Below are 18,127 nucleotides of genomic sequence, written 5' to 3'. Positions count from 1 at the left end.
CTTTCAATAAAGATCCATGCATGAAAGATTTCTTGGGTGGCCCTTTCAATAAAGACCCATGCATGAAAGATTTCTTGGGTGGCCCTTTCAATAAAGACCCATGCATAAAAGATTTCTTGGTTGGCCCTTTCAATAAAGACCCATGCATGAAAGATTTCTTGGGTGGCCCTTTCAATAAAGACCCATGCATGAAAGATTTCTTGGGTGGCCCTTTCAATAAAGACCCATGCATAAAAGATTTCTTGGTTGGCCCTTTCAATAAAGACCCATGCATGAAAGATTTCTTGGTTGGCCCTTTCAATAAAGACCCATGCATAAAAGATTTCTTGGTTGGCCCTTTCAATAAAGATCCATGCATGAAAGATTTCTTGGTTGGCCCTTTCAATAAAGACCCATGCATAAAAGATTTCTTGGTTGGCCCTTTCAATAAAGACCCATGCATGAAAGATTTCTTGGTTGGCCCTTTCAATAAAGACCCATGCATGAAAGATTTCTTGGTTGGCCCTTTCAATAAAGACCCATGCATGAAAGATTTCTTGGTTGGCCCTTTCAATAAAGACCCATGCATGAAAGATTTCTTGGTTGGCCCTTTCAATAAAGACCCATGCATGAAAGATTTCTTGGTTGGCCCTTTCAATAAAGACCCATGCATAAAAGATTTCTTGGTTGGCCCTTTCAATAAAGACCCATGCATGAAATATTTCTTGGTTGTTCCTTTCAATAAAGACCCATGCATGAAAGATTTCTTGGTTGGCCCTTTCAATAAAGACCCATGCATAAAAGATTTCCTGGTTGGCCCTTTCAATAAAGACCCATGCATAAAAGATTTCCTGGTTGGCCCTTTCAATAAAGACCCATGCATAAAAGATTTCTTGGTTGGCCCTTTCAATAGAGACCCATGCATGAAAGATTTCTTGGTTGGCCCTTTCAATAAAGATCCAATGCATTTCACTAATTTTCTCCCCCATCCTTCTAGATCAAAGACCTGGAAGCAGAGGTATTCCGGCTCCTCAAGCAAAACGGCAGCCAGGTCAACAACAACAACAACATTTTTGAAAGTCGGACATGCCTTGGCGACGACCCTGTGTCAGCCGAAGACTTGGGTGAAAAGCAAGAGCCAAGCTTGGATGGCTTGAAGGAAGGTTTGTTAAAACATTGAAAGTCTTCTGTTGGCGGTGGTTGAGGTGGCCCTCCTGACAATATGCATACTGCATGTATCGAGCACTGTGCCGTAGCCAAGCGCTCCTAACATTTCCCAGAATGCCGTGTAACAATGTACCGTCATTTCCGGATGCTTCGTTGTATGGTAATACAGGCTCATCTCTCTGTATATGTTTCTCACTGTCCAGATTGGGGGTTGTCTAAACATTGAATACAAACAGAAAGGGGGGGGAGGGTAATATATACATACATGTTTTGTGTTTTGTCTTCAATTGTAAAATCAATAAAAGGAATATGTACATGATCAGACGCAAAGGTGCGACCACTTAAAGCGTGATTCATTTTGACATTTCCGAACCCAAGACGTGTCGTGAGGACACTAAGCAATATGTGCTACTTTTTGACTTCTTGAGTAAGAAACATTATAGTATAACCGCTTGTCAGAAATCAACTACATAATGCATAAAATCAACTAATAGCTTTGTAATGTATTGCTTCATTGGTCATCAATTTTATTCATATTCAGCCATTTTAATTGCCTGAAATCAGGCTTGCAGTAGAAGTTGCTGCTCTATGAGCTGCTGTGTAGGAGAGGGAGGTATTTAGCAGGGTGGACCGGATAGGAGTGGGCTTAAGGCTTTTGTAACGCGCCCAAAATCGCGCGCCTTCCTTACATACAGAGAAATGCGCTGCCATTTAGCTGATGCGCAACAGTGGCGCTAATTGTTAAAGGCACCACCATGTATTTGCAGGTTCGGTGTGGAGTGTTTTTTCCGATAAATAGTCAGGGACTTCTGTTCTGCTTTTCTCACGCGTAGGGCAGTCCATTAAAACGGATGGGCTGCCCTACAAGTGATGCTCTGGAAGTCACGAAAAATATGCAGAACAGCACCTGCGATTGGTCACACCTGTAGGTGTGAACCAATCGCAAGGCTCCGTTCACACTGGATGTCGACGCGGCTCCCAGCAGGGGTCCTGTGTGTCCTGGTTTACCGTTTCAAGTCCGATTTCAGCCCGAATTTTGGGCTGAATTCGGACGGAAAACGGACTAAAAGACGCACAGGGCTCCTGTGCAAATTCGCACTGGAGCCGCATCGGAGATATGTGAACCGGCTCCATAGAGAGCCATTCACATTCTCCTGCTGTTGCAAATTGGATGCGGTAATCCCGCATCCAATTCGCAAAAGTGTGAACCCGGCCTAAGGTGAGTGTCATGAGTGTGGTGAGGATCATTAGTGGAGGTGGAGCAGTGGCACAAAATTTGCAGAGCTATAGGTCTTAAGAAGTGTTCTCATTATGTCATGCAACTATACAACATGGCAGGAATGGTGGGAGATATTAGATTATGGGGTGCATATGCAGGGCCGGAGTGGGACTCATTTTTAGCCCTGGAGTTTCATGCCTTAGACCAGCCCACTTTAGTTCACGACTATTAAAATATTGTAATTAAAACCTCAAAATATAAGTTTGCAATGGCGCACAGTGTAGCTAAAAATCGCAGATCACCGCCATTACTAGTAGAAAAAAAAAATGCCATAAATCCATCCTCTATTTTGTAGACGCTTTAACTTTTGTGCAAACTAATCAATATACACTTAAGCTCCATTCACACCTAGGCGTTTTTACGCCTGAAGCACTACGCTCATAAACGCCAGAGGGATGAAATAACATTATTTGCTATTGTGACTGTTCACACCTGAACGCCGAACGCCCAAACGCCTGTCGCGCGAAGCTCAAACAAGTCCCGGATCTTTTTTTGTTGCGCGTATCGTGTGGTTTGGGCGTATTTGAGCGTTTCCATTTCCCATAGAAAGTAATGGAAACGCTCGATTCAAGCGACTTGCGCGACAACGGGCGTTTGCTACGGGCGTTTCGTCGCTTTAATCAATAGAACTTGTCGCCCATGCAGAAGATTAAAAAAATCTACCAACATAGCAACAAGTGATGAAAAGATGATAATTTTTCCTATTGGCTAAAATAAAAAACGTCAAAGTACAAAAACGTCGGACAACGCTGTATGCAAACGTGCAAATAAGCATGAATATGCGCGACAAAACGCCGGAAAAAAACGCCCAAAAAAACGACCGACGCTCAGGTGTGAATGCAGCCTTATTGCGTTTTTTTATTCAGAAAGAGGGGTATTGATACAAACAAACCTGCTCCTAACAGCCAATCAGATTTTATTTTTTTAAATCTAAACTAGTGCTAGACTATTAAATTGTAGACTACTTACTGGTTACTATAAATCAGGTAGTATATGTAAGCCTAGGTTCACATGAGTTGGCACTTGCACCAGCCCTAGTGTAGGACCACCAAACTGAAAAATGCCTAAAACATAAGGGAAACTTTAGAACATTGGTTCTCAACCTGGGTTCAAATGATGATTTGCCAGGGGTCACCAAATCCTGGGCTGTTCCTGGCACTCCCAGCATTTTTGCGGCCGCCCAGCAGGGCTGTCCCTGGAGCCCGCAGCCGTCCACTCGGCCTCTTCGCAGCCACCCATTCAATTCACAGCATGGTTGGGGGGCGGAGACTAGAGGTCAGTTGACTGGTGAGGAAAGTGAAGTGGGAGGGGCTGGAGGAGACCCTATCTCCTGATTTCGGCATAGGTGTCACTGCTACGAGACACCATAAAGTCGGAGACACAGTGAAGCCGGAGACACAGTGAGTAAAACTACCTGTGATTAGAGTTGCCATTAAAAGGCCCCACAACAGTTCTCAGATCAGCAGATGACCTTGATCAAGAGCACCTAAGTTGACTGATCAGAACTCCCCCCAAGCATTTCCACTAATCCCCCCCCCCCCCCACCAAGGAGTAAGAGAATGAATAAAAATAGAGAATACATGGAAGGGAGAGGAAAAAGGGGGAGAAAACAAAGAAAAAGGGGGATAAAGAACAAAAAAGACGGCAAGAGAGGGATGAGGGGGGAAAAAAAGAAATTAGGACAGAGAGAGATAAATGGGAAATAAATGAGAACAAAGGGCCAGATTCACGTAGACTAGCGGCGGCGTAACGTATCATAGATACGTTACACCGCCGCAAGTTTTCATCGCAAGTGCCTGATTCACAAAGCACTTGCAATGAAAACCTACGCTGGCGGCCTCCGGCGTAAGCCCGCGTAATTTAAATGGGCGTGTGTCATTTAAATTAGGCGCGCTCCCGCGCCGGACCTCCTGCGCATGCTCCGTTTCGAAATTCCCGCCGTGCTTTGCGTGAAGTGACGAAATTTTTTCGAACGGCGACGTGCGTAGCATACTTCTGTATTCCCGAACGTCTTACGCAAACGACGTGAATTTTTTAATTTCGACGCGGGAACGACGGCCATACTTTATACAGCACATACGAGTGCTGTGTAAAGTTAGGGCACCCAAAACGACGACTAAATTTGCGACGGGAAACTAGACTAGCAGCGACGTAGCGAACGCGAAAAACCGTTGTGGATCGCCGTAACTCCTAATTTGCATACCCGATGCTGGTTTACGACGCAAACTCCCCCCAGCGGCGGCCGCGGTACTGCATCCTAAGATCCGACAGTGTAAAACAATTACACCTGTCGGACCTTAGGGCTACAGTATCTATGCGTAACTGATTCTATGAATCAGTCACATAGATACTGCCCCCCCCAGGCCATCAGAACTAGTGTCCCTACTTGAAAATTTCAGGGTGGGTCTTAAACCGCAAGGGGTGAGGCCTTGACAGGAAGGGGTGGGTCATATTTAAATTAGGGGGTGCGCGAGTTTAGTCAGGCCTAGGGCAGCACAAAACCTAAATACATCCCTGGGTTCAATACTGTATGAGTGTAAGGGACTCGGGGAGCGCAAATTACTTGTCTTGCCTTGGGTGCCGACAACCCACGCTACGAAAATAATTGTACGGTTAGGGGTCCCCACAACTTGGGAAATTTTATCAAGGGGTCACGGCACTAGAAGGTTGAGAACCACTGTTTTAGAAGGAATATTTTAAAACATATGACTATGATAAGTCCATATAGTCCATAATAAGACCAGTGAAGATGAGAAGCAGCTCTTGGGATAGTTGAGGGAAAAGCACAGAGGCGCCACTCTAAGTGCAGTATAGTAAATGTCATTTTAATGAGCAAACTGAGCGTACATACCCACAAGAAGAGTAGGATTGAAACAGGCATGTCAGACATAAGTTGTCAGAAGGTCCGGGAAAGGAGTCCATTCGTTGGCTATAGGCTGGTGAAGTGGAGCGGGTTGCGCCTGTGTTCACCGTCACTTCCTGAACCTCTAGCACACAGGGATGACGACATACAATGTATGAACACCAATCAATCTCTTCCCTTAGTCAGTTCCCTCCCCCTACAGTTAGAACACACATTAGGGAACACATTAAACCCCTTGATCACCCCCTATTGTTAACCCCTTCCCCGTCAGTGACATTTATACAGTAATCAGTGCATTTTTATAGCACTGATCGCTGTTGTCAATGGTCCCAAAAATGTGTCAGAAGTGTCCGATGTGTCCGCCATAATGTTGCAGTTCTGATAAAAATCGCAGATCGCCGCGATTACAAGTTAAAAAAAAAAAATCCCATAAAACTACCCCCTATTTTTTAGACGCTATAACTTTTACGCAAACCAATTAATATACCCTTTTTGCGATTTTTTTTTTTTTATCAAAAATATATAGAAGAATACTTATCTGGCTAAACTGAGAAAAACAAAGGCCCAGATTCACAAAGACTTACGACGGCGTATCTCCAGATATGCCTTTGTAAGTCCGAATGGCCGCCGTCGTATCTATGCGCCTGATTCATAGAATCAGTTACGCATAGATTTGGCCAAGATACGAGTGGCGTAAGTCTCCTAATAATTACGCTGGCCGCTAAGTGGCGCTTCCTTGATTTCCGTGTCAAATATGTAAATAAGCAAGATATGATGATTCACGAACGTACGTATGCCCGTCGCAATTAGTTACGCAGTTTACGTAAGAGATACGCCGGCGTAAAGATAAAGCATGTCTCTAGGTGGCGCAGCCCATGCAAAGTATGGACGTCGGAACAAGCGTATCTTTTTACGTCGTTTGCGTAAGTCGTACGCGAATAAGGCTGTGCGTAAGTTACGTTTACGTCACAGGCATTGAGCCGGCGTATCTTGGGGCGTAAATACGACGTGATACTGAGCATGCGCCTGCATGCGCCGTTCGTTCGGCCATGCATCTACATGGGGTCAAGCCTCATTTAAATACAACACGCCCCCTACCAGCCTACTTTGAATTACGCGCGCTTACGCCAGCCCATTTACGCTACGCTGCCGTAACTTAGGGCGCAAGTGCTTTGTGAATACAGCACTTGCCTCTCTAAGTTGCGGCGGAGTAGCGTAAATACGATAAACTACGCCCGCGCAACGTAGAGCGGCCGTACGTGAATCTAGGCCAAAGTTTAAAAAAAATGGGGATGTTTCTTAAAGCAAAAAGATATTGGGGGTTATTTCCGAAAGGCAAATCCACTTTGCAGTACAAGTGCAAAGTGCGCTTGAAATTGCCCTTGAAAATGCAGTCGCTGTAAATCTGAGGGGTAGATCTCAAATGAGGGGAAGCGCTGCTGATTTTATCATCCAATCATGTGCAAGCTAAAATGCTGTTTTTTTATTTTCCTTGCATGTCCCCCTCGGATCTACAGCAACTGCACTTCCAAGTGCACTTTCAGTGCAATTTCAAGTGCACTTTGCACTTGTAGGGCCAGATCCAGAGAGAGAGTACGCCGGCGTATCTACTGATACGCCGGCGTACTTTCAAATTTCCTGTGTCGTATCTTTAGTTTGAATCCTCAAACCAAGATACGACGGCATCTGGGTTTGATCCGACAGGCGTACGCCTTCGGATCGTAGATGCAATACTTCGGCGTCCGCTAGGTGGAGTTCGCATCATTTTCCGCGTCAGGTATGCAAATGAGCTTTTTCCGACGATCCACGAACGTCGCATTCTCTTACGTCGTCTCTAGTCGGCTTTTTCCAGCGTATAGTTAAAGCTGCTATTTTGCGGGGTATAGATAGACTTGCCATGTTAAGTATGACCATCGTTCCCGCGTCAAAATTTGATTTATTTATTTTTTGCATAAGTCGTCTGTGAATAGGGATCGACGTAAGTCACGTCTAAGTTCAAAAAAATTACGTGGTTGCGAAGTCATTTCGCGCAAAGCACGGCGGGAAATTTCTAAACGGAGCATGCGCAGTTCAATCGGCGCGGGGACGCGCTTCATTTAAATGAATCACGCCCCCTAATCGCCGATTTGAATTCCGCCGCCAGAAATACACTACGCCGCCGTAACTTAAGGCGCGAAATCTTCCTGGATTCGACTTAAAGCCAGGTAAGATACGGTGGCTATGTGGATCTGGCCCGTAGTTTGCACTTGTAGTTTGCACTTGTAGTTTGCACTTGTAGTTTGCACTTGTATGAGCGCCAACTGTATCACACGGGAGGGCGCTCGCAAGCTTACCCCTTTGGGAGAGCACTGGCGATTTGCTCATGCATATTTTCCCATATAAATAGGCTACTCTAGAAAGGGAGATGGTTTCAGATAAAAAAATAAATAAAAAAAAAACACAAAGCAAAATGGAAAATAAAAACCCCAAATCCCTTTCATTTTCATTTCTTGCCAATTAAAGGAACCCTCCCCCCCTCCCCCGATGAGCCAAAGCACGATCTACTGATGGGTAAATATGTGATTGTGCATCGCTGTCTTTTTCCCGTCCTCCTGCCTGACATTCAGCCGTTTGATTTAATTGCCTCTTCCAACGGTTACTAAATATAGACCTTCTTTGGCTCCCATCTGCTGTGCAGCGGCCGTATAAAAGACTGTTATTTTCAAGGGAAGGTCATACGTTCCATTTGTTGGTGGGCGGGGCTCGTAACATGCTGGGGGGGGGGCTAAATTTAAAGATCCTGCACCGGATTGGCAATGTTTCAGCTGATATGGGGACTTCCTGCTGTTACACAATAATGCGCCGTACACACGACCGGATTTCCCGGAATAAACTCTGACGGGTTTTTCCGACGGAATTCCGTTCACGCTGTCTTGCATACACACGAACACACCAAATTCCGACCGTCGAAAACACGTGACGAACATCACTAGAATAATGAAGTTCAATGCTTCCGAGCATGCGTCGAATTGTTTCTGAGCATGCGTGTTTTTTTTCTCTGTTGGATTCCATACAGACGAACGGAATTTCCGATAGAATTTTTTTTCGTCAGAAAAAAAGAGAACATGTTCTCTTTCTAAGTCCGTCGGAATTTCCGACGGAAAAAGTCTGATGGGGCACACACGCGGTCGGAATATCCGATGAAAAAATTCCGTCTGACTTTTTCCATCGGAAATAACGATCATGTGTACGCGGCATTAGTGTATTGAAGCTGAACTCCAGGCACACTTTAACCACTTGACCTCCGGAAGATAGAGCTGCACGATTAATCACGAAGAATCGAAATCGCGATCTTTTTCCCTTAGGCTCCTTTCACACTGAGGCGTATTTCAGGCGTTTTAGCGCTAAAAATAGCGCATAAATAACACCTGAAATACTCCTGCCCCAGCATTCTCAATGTGAAAGCCCAAGCGGGAGAAATAAAAATCTCCTGCAAACAGCATCTTTGGAGCGGTGAGAGGAGCGGTGTGTTTACCGCTCCTTCACCGCTCCTTCCCATTGAAAACAATGGGACACCGCGGTAATACCACCGGCAATGCTCCTCTGCAGAGGCACATTGCGGGCGGTATTAACCCTTTTTCGGCCGCTAGTGGGGGTTAATACCGCTAGCGGCCGAATACCGCCGCAATTCCAACGGTATAGCGCCGCTTAAAATAGCGACGCTATGCAGCCACCGCACATTTTTTTTTACAACACACAATAAGTAGAAACAAAATACCTTTTTGTTCTTTTATTAAAGGAAAGAACTCCTGCGTGTAGATGAAGGAAGTTTAACCATTTAAAAGACCAAGGGGCAGATCCACAAAGCGAGTACGCCGGCGTATCTAATGATACGCCGGCGTACTTTCAAATTTCCCGCGTCGTATCTTTGTTTTGAATCCTCAAAACAAGATACGACGGCATCTGGGTTAGATCCGACAGGCGTACGGCTTCGTACGCCTTCGGATCTAAGATGCAATACTTCGGCGTCCGCTGGGTGGAGTTCACGTCGTTTTCCGCGTCGGGTATGCAAATTAGCTATTTCCGACGATCCACGAACGTACGAGCGGCCGTCGCATTCTTTTACGTCGTCTCTAGTCGGCTTTTTCAGGCGTATAGTTAAAGCTGCTGTTTCGTGGCGTATAGTTAAACCTGCTATGTTAAGTATGGCCGTCGTTCCCGCGTTTAATTTGACATTTTTTTTTCCGTTTGCGTAAGTCGTCCGTGAATCGCGGGATGGACGTAATTTACGTCCAAGTCAAAACAATGACGTCCTTTCGACGTAATTTCGCGCAATGCACGGCGGGAAATTTAGAGACGGCGCATGCGCAGTTCGTTCGGCGCGGGGACGCACTTCATTTAACGGGGGGGGGGGGGGTGTTAGATAAACTAGCAGATTTAGATACACCAACAAACTGAACCCAACAAACTGAACCCAAACAAATCCAGTTATAGCAACATTTGTGTTTATTTTGGGATAAAGGTTTTACATGAATGAAAAGCAGATCATTGTAAGCACCCTTGGCAAGTGGTATATGGTATGTCTTATCCCTCTAACGCCCCGTACACACGATCGGAATTTCCGATGGCCTAAAACCTGATGGAATTTTTTGTCGGAATTCCGTTCTAGCTGTCTTGCATACACACTGTCAGACCAAATTTCCGACCGTCCAAAACGTGGTGGCGTAAAACACTACGACAAGCCGAGAAAAGTTCAATGCTTCCGAGCATGCGTCGACTTGATTCTGAGCATGCGTGGGTTTATTCTCCGTCGGAGTTCCAGACGATAGAAATTTCACATAGGGAAAAAAAAAAACATGTTCTAATTTTAAACTCTGGCGAAAAAAGTCCGATAGGGCCCACACACGGTCGGAAAATATCCGATGAAAAAATTCCATCAGACTTTTGTCATCGGAAATTCCGATCGTGTGTCAGGGCATAACTGCTACCTCTGCAGGAAAGCTTGTTCTGTTGAAAAGTGACAGACTTACTGGCAGGATCAAAGGTGAAACCAGAGGGGGAGGGGGGGGGGGCTAAAAAAGAAAAACGAACGCAGCCATCTGAAGAGTTGTTAATCTACAATATAATATAAGTGCTTTTGGATTTAATAGCGCTTTAACCACTTAAGACCCGGACCTTTAGGCAGCTAAAAGACCTGGCCAGTTTTTGCGATTCGGCACTGCGTCGCTTTAACTGACAATTGCGCGATCGTGTGACGTGGCTCCAAAACAAAATCGGCGTCCTTTTTTTCCCACAAATAGAGCTTTCTTTTGGTGGTATTTGATCACCTCTGCGGTTTTTATTTTTTTGCGCTATAAACAAAAATAGAGCGACAATTTTGAAAAAAATGCAATATTTTTTCCTTTTTGCTATAATAAATATCCCCCAAAAATATATATATAAAAAAAAAAAAAATTCCCTCAGTTTAGGCCGATACGTATTCTTCTACCTATTTTTGGTAGAAAAATAAAACGCAATAAGCGTTTATCGATTGGTTTTTCGCAAAATTGATAGCGTTTACAAAATAGGGGATAGTTTTATTGCATTTTTATAAATTGTTTTTTTTTACTACTAATGGCGGCGATCAGTGATTTTTTTCGTGACTGCGACATTATGGTGGACACATCGGACAATTTTGACACATTTTTGGGACCATTGTCATTTTCACAGCAAAAAATGCATTAAAATTGCATTGTTTACTGAGAAAATGACAATTGCAGTTTGGGAGTTAACCACAAGGGGGCGCTGAAGGGGTTAAGTGTGACCTCATTTGTGTTTCTAACTGTAGGGGGGTGTGGCTGTAGGTGTGACGTCATTGATTGTGTCCCCCTATAAAAGGGATCCCACGATCGATGCAGCCGCCACAGTGAAGAACGAGGAAGCCGTGTTTACACACAGCTCTCCCCGTTCTTCAGCTCCGGGGACCGATCGCGGGACTCCAGCGGCGATCGGGTCCGCGGGTCCCGCGGTCACGGAGCTTCGGACCGGGCACTTAAAGAGGACGTACCTGTACCTGCTTGTGCCCAGCCGTGCCATTCTGCCGACGCATATGTGCAGGAGGCGGTCCTTAAGCGTTAATGAAATGACACAATACATCCAATTCATGTCATATCAGGTAGTAACCTGATAAACAGAGATTGTAAAACAATAGATGGTACTGTGTGTGTCCAGCTTTACACCAGCGAAAGTTACGGTATTTAAAGCTGAAGCCCAGGCAGATATACATCAACACAGGGGTTGACAAATTTGCTTGGAATCTAGGAGGCAGCTAAAAAAGTTAGGAGCCAGAAAACGCACCCCGTCCCGACGAGCTTGCGCGCAGAAGTGAACACATACGTGAGCAGCGACCGCATATGTAAACGGTGTTCAAACCACACATGTGAGGTATCGCCGCGATTGGTAGAGTGAGAGCAATAATTCTAGCCCTAGACCTCCTCTGTAACTCAAAACATGCAACCTGTAGAGTTTTTTAAACGTCGCCTATGGAGATTTTAAAGGGTAAAAGTTTGACGCCATTCCACAAGCGGACGTAATTTTGAAGCGTGACATGTTGGGTATCAATTTACTCGGCGTAACATTATCTTTCATAATATTAAAAAAAATGGGGATAACTTTACTGTTGTCTTATTTTTTTATTAAAAAAGTGTAGTTTTTTTCCCAAAAAAAGTGCGCTTGCAAGACCGCTGCGCAAATATGGGTTGACAGAAAGTATTGCAACGATCGCCATTTTATTCTCTAGGGTGTTAGGATAAAAAATATATATAATGTTTGGGGGTTCTAATTAGAGGGAAGAAGATGGCAGTGAAAATAGTGAAAAATTACATTAGAATTGCTGTTTAACTTGTAATGCTTAACTTGTAATACCAGCAGCCACCACCAGATGGCGCCAGCTTACACATCTGGTGGTAATAACTTGTAATACCAACGGCTCACCACCAGATGGCGCCAGCTTCCAAGCCAAGTCGCCAGGACCCTATTTCTAGTCGCCATGGCGACCTGGCGCCCGGGATTTGTCGAGCCCTGCATCAACACTAGTACAGTGCCTTGAAAAAGTATTCACACCCCTTGAAATTTTCCACATTTTGTCACGTAACAACAAAAAAACGTAAATGTATGTTATTGGGATTTTATGTGATGGACCAACACAAAGTGGCACATATGCAAAATGAAGGAAAAAACGTTCTGGACAGCCGCACTCCAAAAATTCATTGCTTTTATTGTAAAAATCAAAAAACACACAAAAAGCATGCCACAGCAGACGGGGTAAAAGCTGACGCGTTTCACACCAAACTTTAGTGCTTATTCATAGCTTTGGATCAGGTGAGGAGATTTTTGATTGGCATCCTAGAGCGGTGATTTCCCTCCTTCAAAGTGACACATAATTGTGAAGTGGAAGGAAAACAATAAATGGTTTTCAATTTTTTTTTTTATGAATAAATATGTGAAAAGTGTGGGGTGCATTTGTATTTAGCCCCCTTTACTCTGATACCCCAACTAAAATCTAGTGGAACCAATTGCCTTCAGAAGTCACCTAATTAATAGAGTCCACCTGTGTGCAATTTAATCTCAGTGGCCCAGATTCAGGTAGCAATTGCGTCTGCGTAACCATAGTTACGCAGCGCAATTGCTTACTTGCGCCGGCATTTCGAATGCTCCTGATTCAGGAACCTCGTTACGCCGACTGCAGCCTAAGATATGACTAGCATAAGGCTCTTATGCTAGTCATATCGTAGGCTGCATTCTTACGATGGCCGCTAGGGGGCGTTCCCGTAGTGGTCAGCGTATAGTATGCAAATTGCATACTAACGCCGATTCACTACCCTACGCGAGCCCTGCGTATGCAGTTTACGTTGTTTCCATTCGTCGGGTTTTGCGTAAGGCTGCTCCTGCTATTAGCAGGGGCAGCCAATGCTACGTATACCCGTCGTTCCCGCGTCGCGAAGTTTAAATTTTACGTCGTTTGCGTAAGTGAATCATGAATAGCGCTGGACGCCATTTACGTTCACTTTGAAGCAAATGACGTCCTTGCGACTTCATTTGCCGCAATGCACGTCGGGAAAGTTTCCAGACGGAGCATGCGCACTACGTTCGGCGCAGGGACACGCCTAATTTAAATGATCCACGCCCCCTACGGGATCATTTAAATTACGCGCCCTTACGCCGGGCATTTTTGAGGAGCACCCACGCAAATTACGTGGCTACTGCTTCGTGAATGAAGCGTAGCGCAGATAATTTGCGGGGGCGCAGGGCAAAAACGGGACGCTGCGCCTCCGTAAGAAGTGCGCAGCGGTACCTGAATCTGGCCCAGTATAAATACAGCTGTTCTGTGAAGCCCTCAGAGGTTTGTTAGAGAACCTTAGTGAATAAACAACATCACGAAGGCCAAGGAACACACCAAGCAGGTCAGGGATAAAGCTGTGGAGAAGTTTAAAGTAGAGTTAGATTATAAAATATATGACAAGCTTTGAGCATCTCACGGAGCTCTGTTCAATCCATCACCCAAAAATAAAAAGAGTATGGCACAACTGCAAACCTACCAAGACATGGCCGTCCCCCTAAACTGACCGGGCCGGGCAAGGAGAGCATTCATCAGAGAAGCAGCCAAGAGGCCCATGGTAATTCTGGAGGAGCTGCAGAGAGCCACAGCTCAGGGGGGAGAATCTGTCCACAGGACAACTATTAGTTGTGCTCTCCACAAATCTGCACTTTATGGAAGAGTGTCAGAAGAAAGACATTGGTGAAAGAAAGCCATAAGAAGTCCCACTTGCAGTTTGTGAGAAGCCATGTGGGGGACACAGCAAACATGTGGAAGAAGGTGCTCTGGTCAGATGAGACCAAAAATTGAACTTTTTGCCCTAAAAGCAAAACGCTATATGTGGCAGAAAACTAACACTACACATCACCCTGAACACATCATCCCCACTGTGAAACATGGTGGTGGCAGCATCACGTTGTGGGGATGCTTTTCTTCAGCAGGGACAGGGAAGCTGGTCAGAGTTGGTGGGAAGATGGAGGGAGCCATATACAGGACAATCTTAGAAGAAAACCTGCTGAGACTGGGGCGGAAGTTCACCTTCCAGCAGGACAACAACCCTAAACATACAGCCAGAGCTACAATGGAAGGGTTTAGATCAAAGCATATTCATGTGTTAGAATGGCCCAGTCAAAGTCCAGACCTAAATCCAATTGAGAATCTGTAGCAAGACTTGAAAATTGCTGTTTACAGACGCTCTCCATCCAATCTGACAGAGCTTGAGATATTTTGCAAAGAAGAATGGGCAAAAATGTCCCTCTCTGGATGTGTAAAGCTGGTAGAGACATCCCCAAAAAAAGACTTGCAGCTGTAATTGCAGCGAAAGGGGGTTCTACAAAGTATTGACTCAGGGGGGCGCTATACAAATGTACACCACACTTTTCACATATTTATTTGTAAAAAAAAAAAAAAAAACAATTTATAATTTTCCTTCCACTTCACAATTATGTGCCACTTTGTGTTGATCTATCACATAAGATCCCAATAAAATACATTTACGTTTTTGGTTGTAACGTGACAAAATGTGGAAAATTTCAAGGGGTATGAATACTTTTTCAAGGCACTGGAAATGTAGTTATGTGTTCATTTTTAAAACCACTAAATGCATTTTACCTGCAACTAGCAGAAGTATCTGAATTTGTCTTATGTCATTCCTTGCACAGTAACTCTAAAATGTCACTATGCCAATGTCTCAATTATTCATGTATAATTCCCATAATGTGTGTAAAATGTTTACTTCCTATGATCATCACCTCCATCTTGTGGCCATTATTTTTTATTTTCCTTAAAGAATATGTAAACCCCAACATTTCATATTCCTGATATGTTCCTGCTGTACCATGTACTTGTATGAAAAAGTGTCCTGTTTTCTTTATATTGTTTCCTTTGTGTGAAATCCCTGGTGGTCCCGCTGATTTCCTATTAAAAACTGACCACACTGGGCATGAAAGCACAGCATGGTCAGTTCGCTAGCTATGCTGGGAACTCAGCTGGTTCTCCTCCAATGATCAAACTTGTCCTGACACACCCCCTATGCACAGCCATTTGCTGGGGAGATCAGTGTGCTGCTGTTCTTCCTCCCCTAGCTCTTATGCATCTGAGAACAGAGGGAATGTGATCACTTATAAAGGGGGGGGAAAGGTGCTTATAATGTTTTTTATATCTATACACACACGTTTTACCTTTCATTTCTATTTTAAACGAATGGGTTATTTTACAAGGTGAGGGTTTACATACACTTTAAAGGATAAGTTCACCATGTTATATGTTCCTGTTTATAGGGTGGAACATGTAACTTGTTCCCAATGCTGCAGCCACTCCCCGCTACCTTCCATCCCTGTGGCAGCAGTGCGAAAAGAAACATTTTTTATTCGTTTTCGTTTCATTTGATTTGTTTTGTTTTTTCATTTTTTCAGGTCATTCGTTATGATCGCGATTTGTAAATCCGAAAATATATAAATTAAAAAAATCCGAAAATAAGAAAGAAAATCTGAAAATTCGAAAGAATAACTAACTAATAATAATTAACTATTAACCCTTTCATGACTAAGCCTATATTTGACATTTGGGGGTAGATCCACAAAGAAAGTACGCCGGCGTATATATTGATACGCCGGCGTAATTTCAAAATTCCCGCGTCGTATCTTTGTTTTGAATCCTCAAAACAAGATACGACGGCATCTGGGTTAGATCCGACAGGCGTACATCTTCGTACGCCTTAGGATCTTAGATGCAATTTTTCAACGTCCGCTAGGTGGCGTTCCCCTCGTAGTCCGCGTCGAGTATGCAAATTAGCTATTTCCGACGATCCACGAACATACGAGCGGCCGTCGCATTTTTTTACGTCGTTTCCGTTCGGCTTTTTCCGGCGTATAGTTAAAGCTGCTATCTGGTGGCGTACTCAATGTTAAGTATGGCCGTCGTTCCTGCGTATAATTTTGAAAATTTTACGTCGTTTGCGTAAGTCGTCCGTGAATGGGGCTGGACGCCATTTACGTACACGTCGAAAACAATGACGTCCTTGCGACGTCATTTGAAGCAATGTACCCTGGGAGTTTTGACGGACGGGGCATGCGCAGTTCGTTCGGCGCGGGGACGCGCTTCATTTAAATGAAATACGCCCCCTACCCGCCCAAATTTGAATTCCGTGCCCTTACGCCGCGAGAGATAAACTACGCCGCCCTAACTTATGGCGCAAATTCTTTCAGGATTCAAAGAAAAGAAAAGAAAGTTACAGCGGCGTAGCGTATCTCACATACGCTGCGCCCACGCAGATGTATGTGGATCTGCCCCTTGGTGTTTACAAATTAAAATCCATATTTTTTGCTAAAAAATTACTTAGAACCCCCAAATACTATGGCCCAGATTCTCGAAGGCGTTACAACGGCGCAACACCATTAGCGCCGTCGTAACTCCTCATCTGGCCCCGGGTATCTATGCGACTGATTCTTAGAATCAGTTGCGCATAGGTACCCATTAGATCTGACAAGCGTAAGGCTGTTACGCTGTCAGATCTTAAAAGTAATTTTTTTTCCCGCCGCTAGGTGTCGCATCGTCGCTTTTCCCAGTCGTCTATGCAAATGAGGTAAGTACAGCGATTCCCGAACATACGCGAGGTCGACGCAGCGAATTAACGTCGTTTGCGTAGCGTACCCGACGCGTAAGGTTGCTATTAGGAGGGGCAACCAATGTTAACTATGGCAAATTGAATCAAAATTACGTCGTTTGCGTAAGACGTCCGTGAATGGCGATGGACGCCATTTACGTATACATCTAGGCAAATGACGTCGGGGCGACGTCATTTAGCGCAATGCACGTCGGGTAATTTACCCGACGGAGCATGCGCAGTACGCTTGGCGCGGGAGCGCGCCTAATTTAAATGGTGCCCGCCCCATTTGAATTGGGCGGGCTTGCGCCGAGCAATCTAACGATACACCGCCGCAAGTTTACAGGTAAGTGTTCTGAGAATCAGGATTTAAACCTGTAGACCTGCGGCGGTGTAACGTAGAGCTCATACATTACGCTGCCCAGGAGCAGCGCGGATGTATGAGAATCTGGGCCTATATATATATTTTTAGCAGAGAATCTAGAGAATAAAATGGCGATTGTTGCAATATTTTATGTCACACGGTATTTGTGCAGTGGTGTTTTAAACGCAACTTTTTGGGAAAAAGACACTTTCATGAATTAAAAAAAAATTAAAAAGTAAAGTTAGGCCAATTTTTTTGTATAATGTAAAACATGATGTTACGCCGAGTAAATAGATACTAAACATGTCACGCTTTATAAATGCACGCACTCGTGGAATGGCAACAAACAACGGTACCTAAAAATCTCCATAGGCGAGGCTTACATTTTTTTTACCTTTACCAGGTTAGAGTTACAGAGGAGGTCTAATGCTAGAATTATTGCTCTCGCTCTGACAATCGCGGCGATACCTCACATGTGTGATTTGAACACCGTTTACATATGTGGGCGCGACGTCTGTATGCGTTTTCTTTGCTGTGTGGGCTCGCGGGGACAGGGGCGCTTTAAATATATATTTTTTTCTTATTTATTTATGTGACCCCCCAATCTCTCCTTTGCACTTCAAAGTATTCAGATTGCTGAAAACGGTGATTCTAAATACTGTGTATTTTTTAAAAATCCGGCGCCATTGGCAGCTGAATAAACCGGAAGTGATGTTGAGACGTCTCTTCTGTGTTTACATTCATGACACTGGAACAAAGCCGTTTACGACCTCGCTCCAGTCTGTCAGAAGGCGCCGGAAGTGCCGGATCGCGGATCG

The 18,127-nt window shown here is 44.5% G+C and overlaps 1 protein-coding gene across 4 annotated transcripts in view; it reads left to right on the top strand.

The window, feature by feature from the left end:
* PPP1R9A (protein phosphatase 1 regulatory subunit 9A) overlaps positions 1 to 18,127 on the top strand; it is a 333,162-nt gene that overhangs the window by 232,691 nt on the left and 82,344 nt on the right. For all 4 annotated transcript variants that reach the window (XM_040352313.1, XM_040352312.1, XM_040352310.1 and 1 more), the window contains exon 11: positions 977 to 1,142. In XM_040352313.1, the coding sequence (XP_040208247.1) occupies positions 977 to 1,142 (166 nt within the window). The remainder of the gene's footprint in view (positions 1 to 976; positions 1,143 to 18,127) is intronic.

The sequence above is a fragment of the Rana temporaria genome, chromosome 5, assembly GCF_905171775.1.
Source record: "Rana temporaria chromosome 5, aRanTem1.1, whole genome shotgun sequence".
Lineage (NCBI taxonomy): Eukaryota > Metazoa > Chordata > Amphibia > Anura > Ranidae > Rana > Rana temporaria.
The sequence above is the reverse complement of the archived record's forward strand: the minus strand, read 5'-3'. Positions and strand labels throughout refer to the sequence as shown.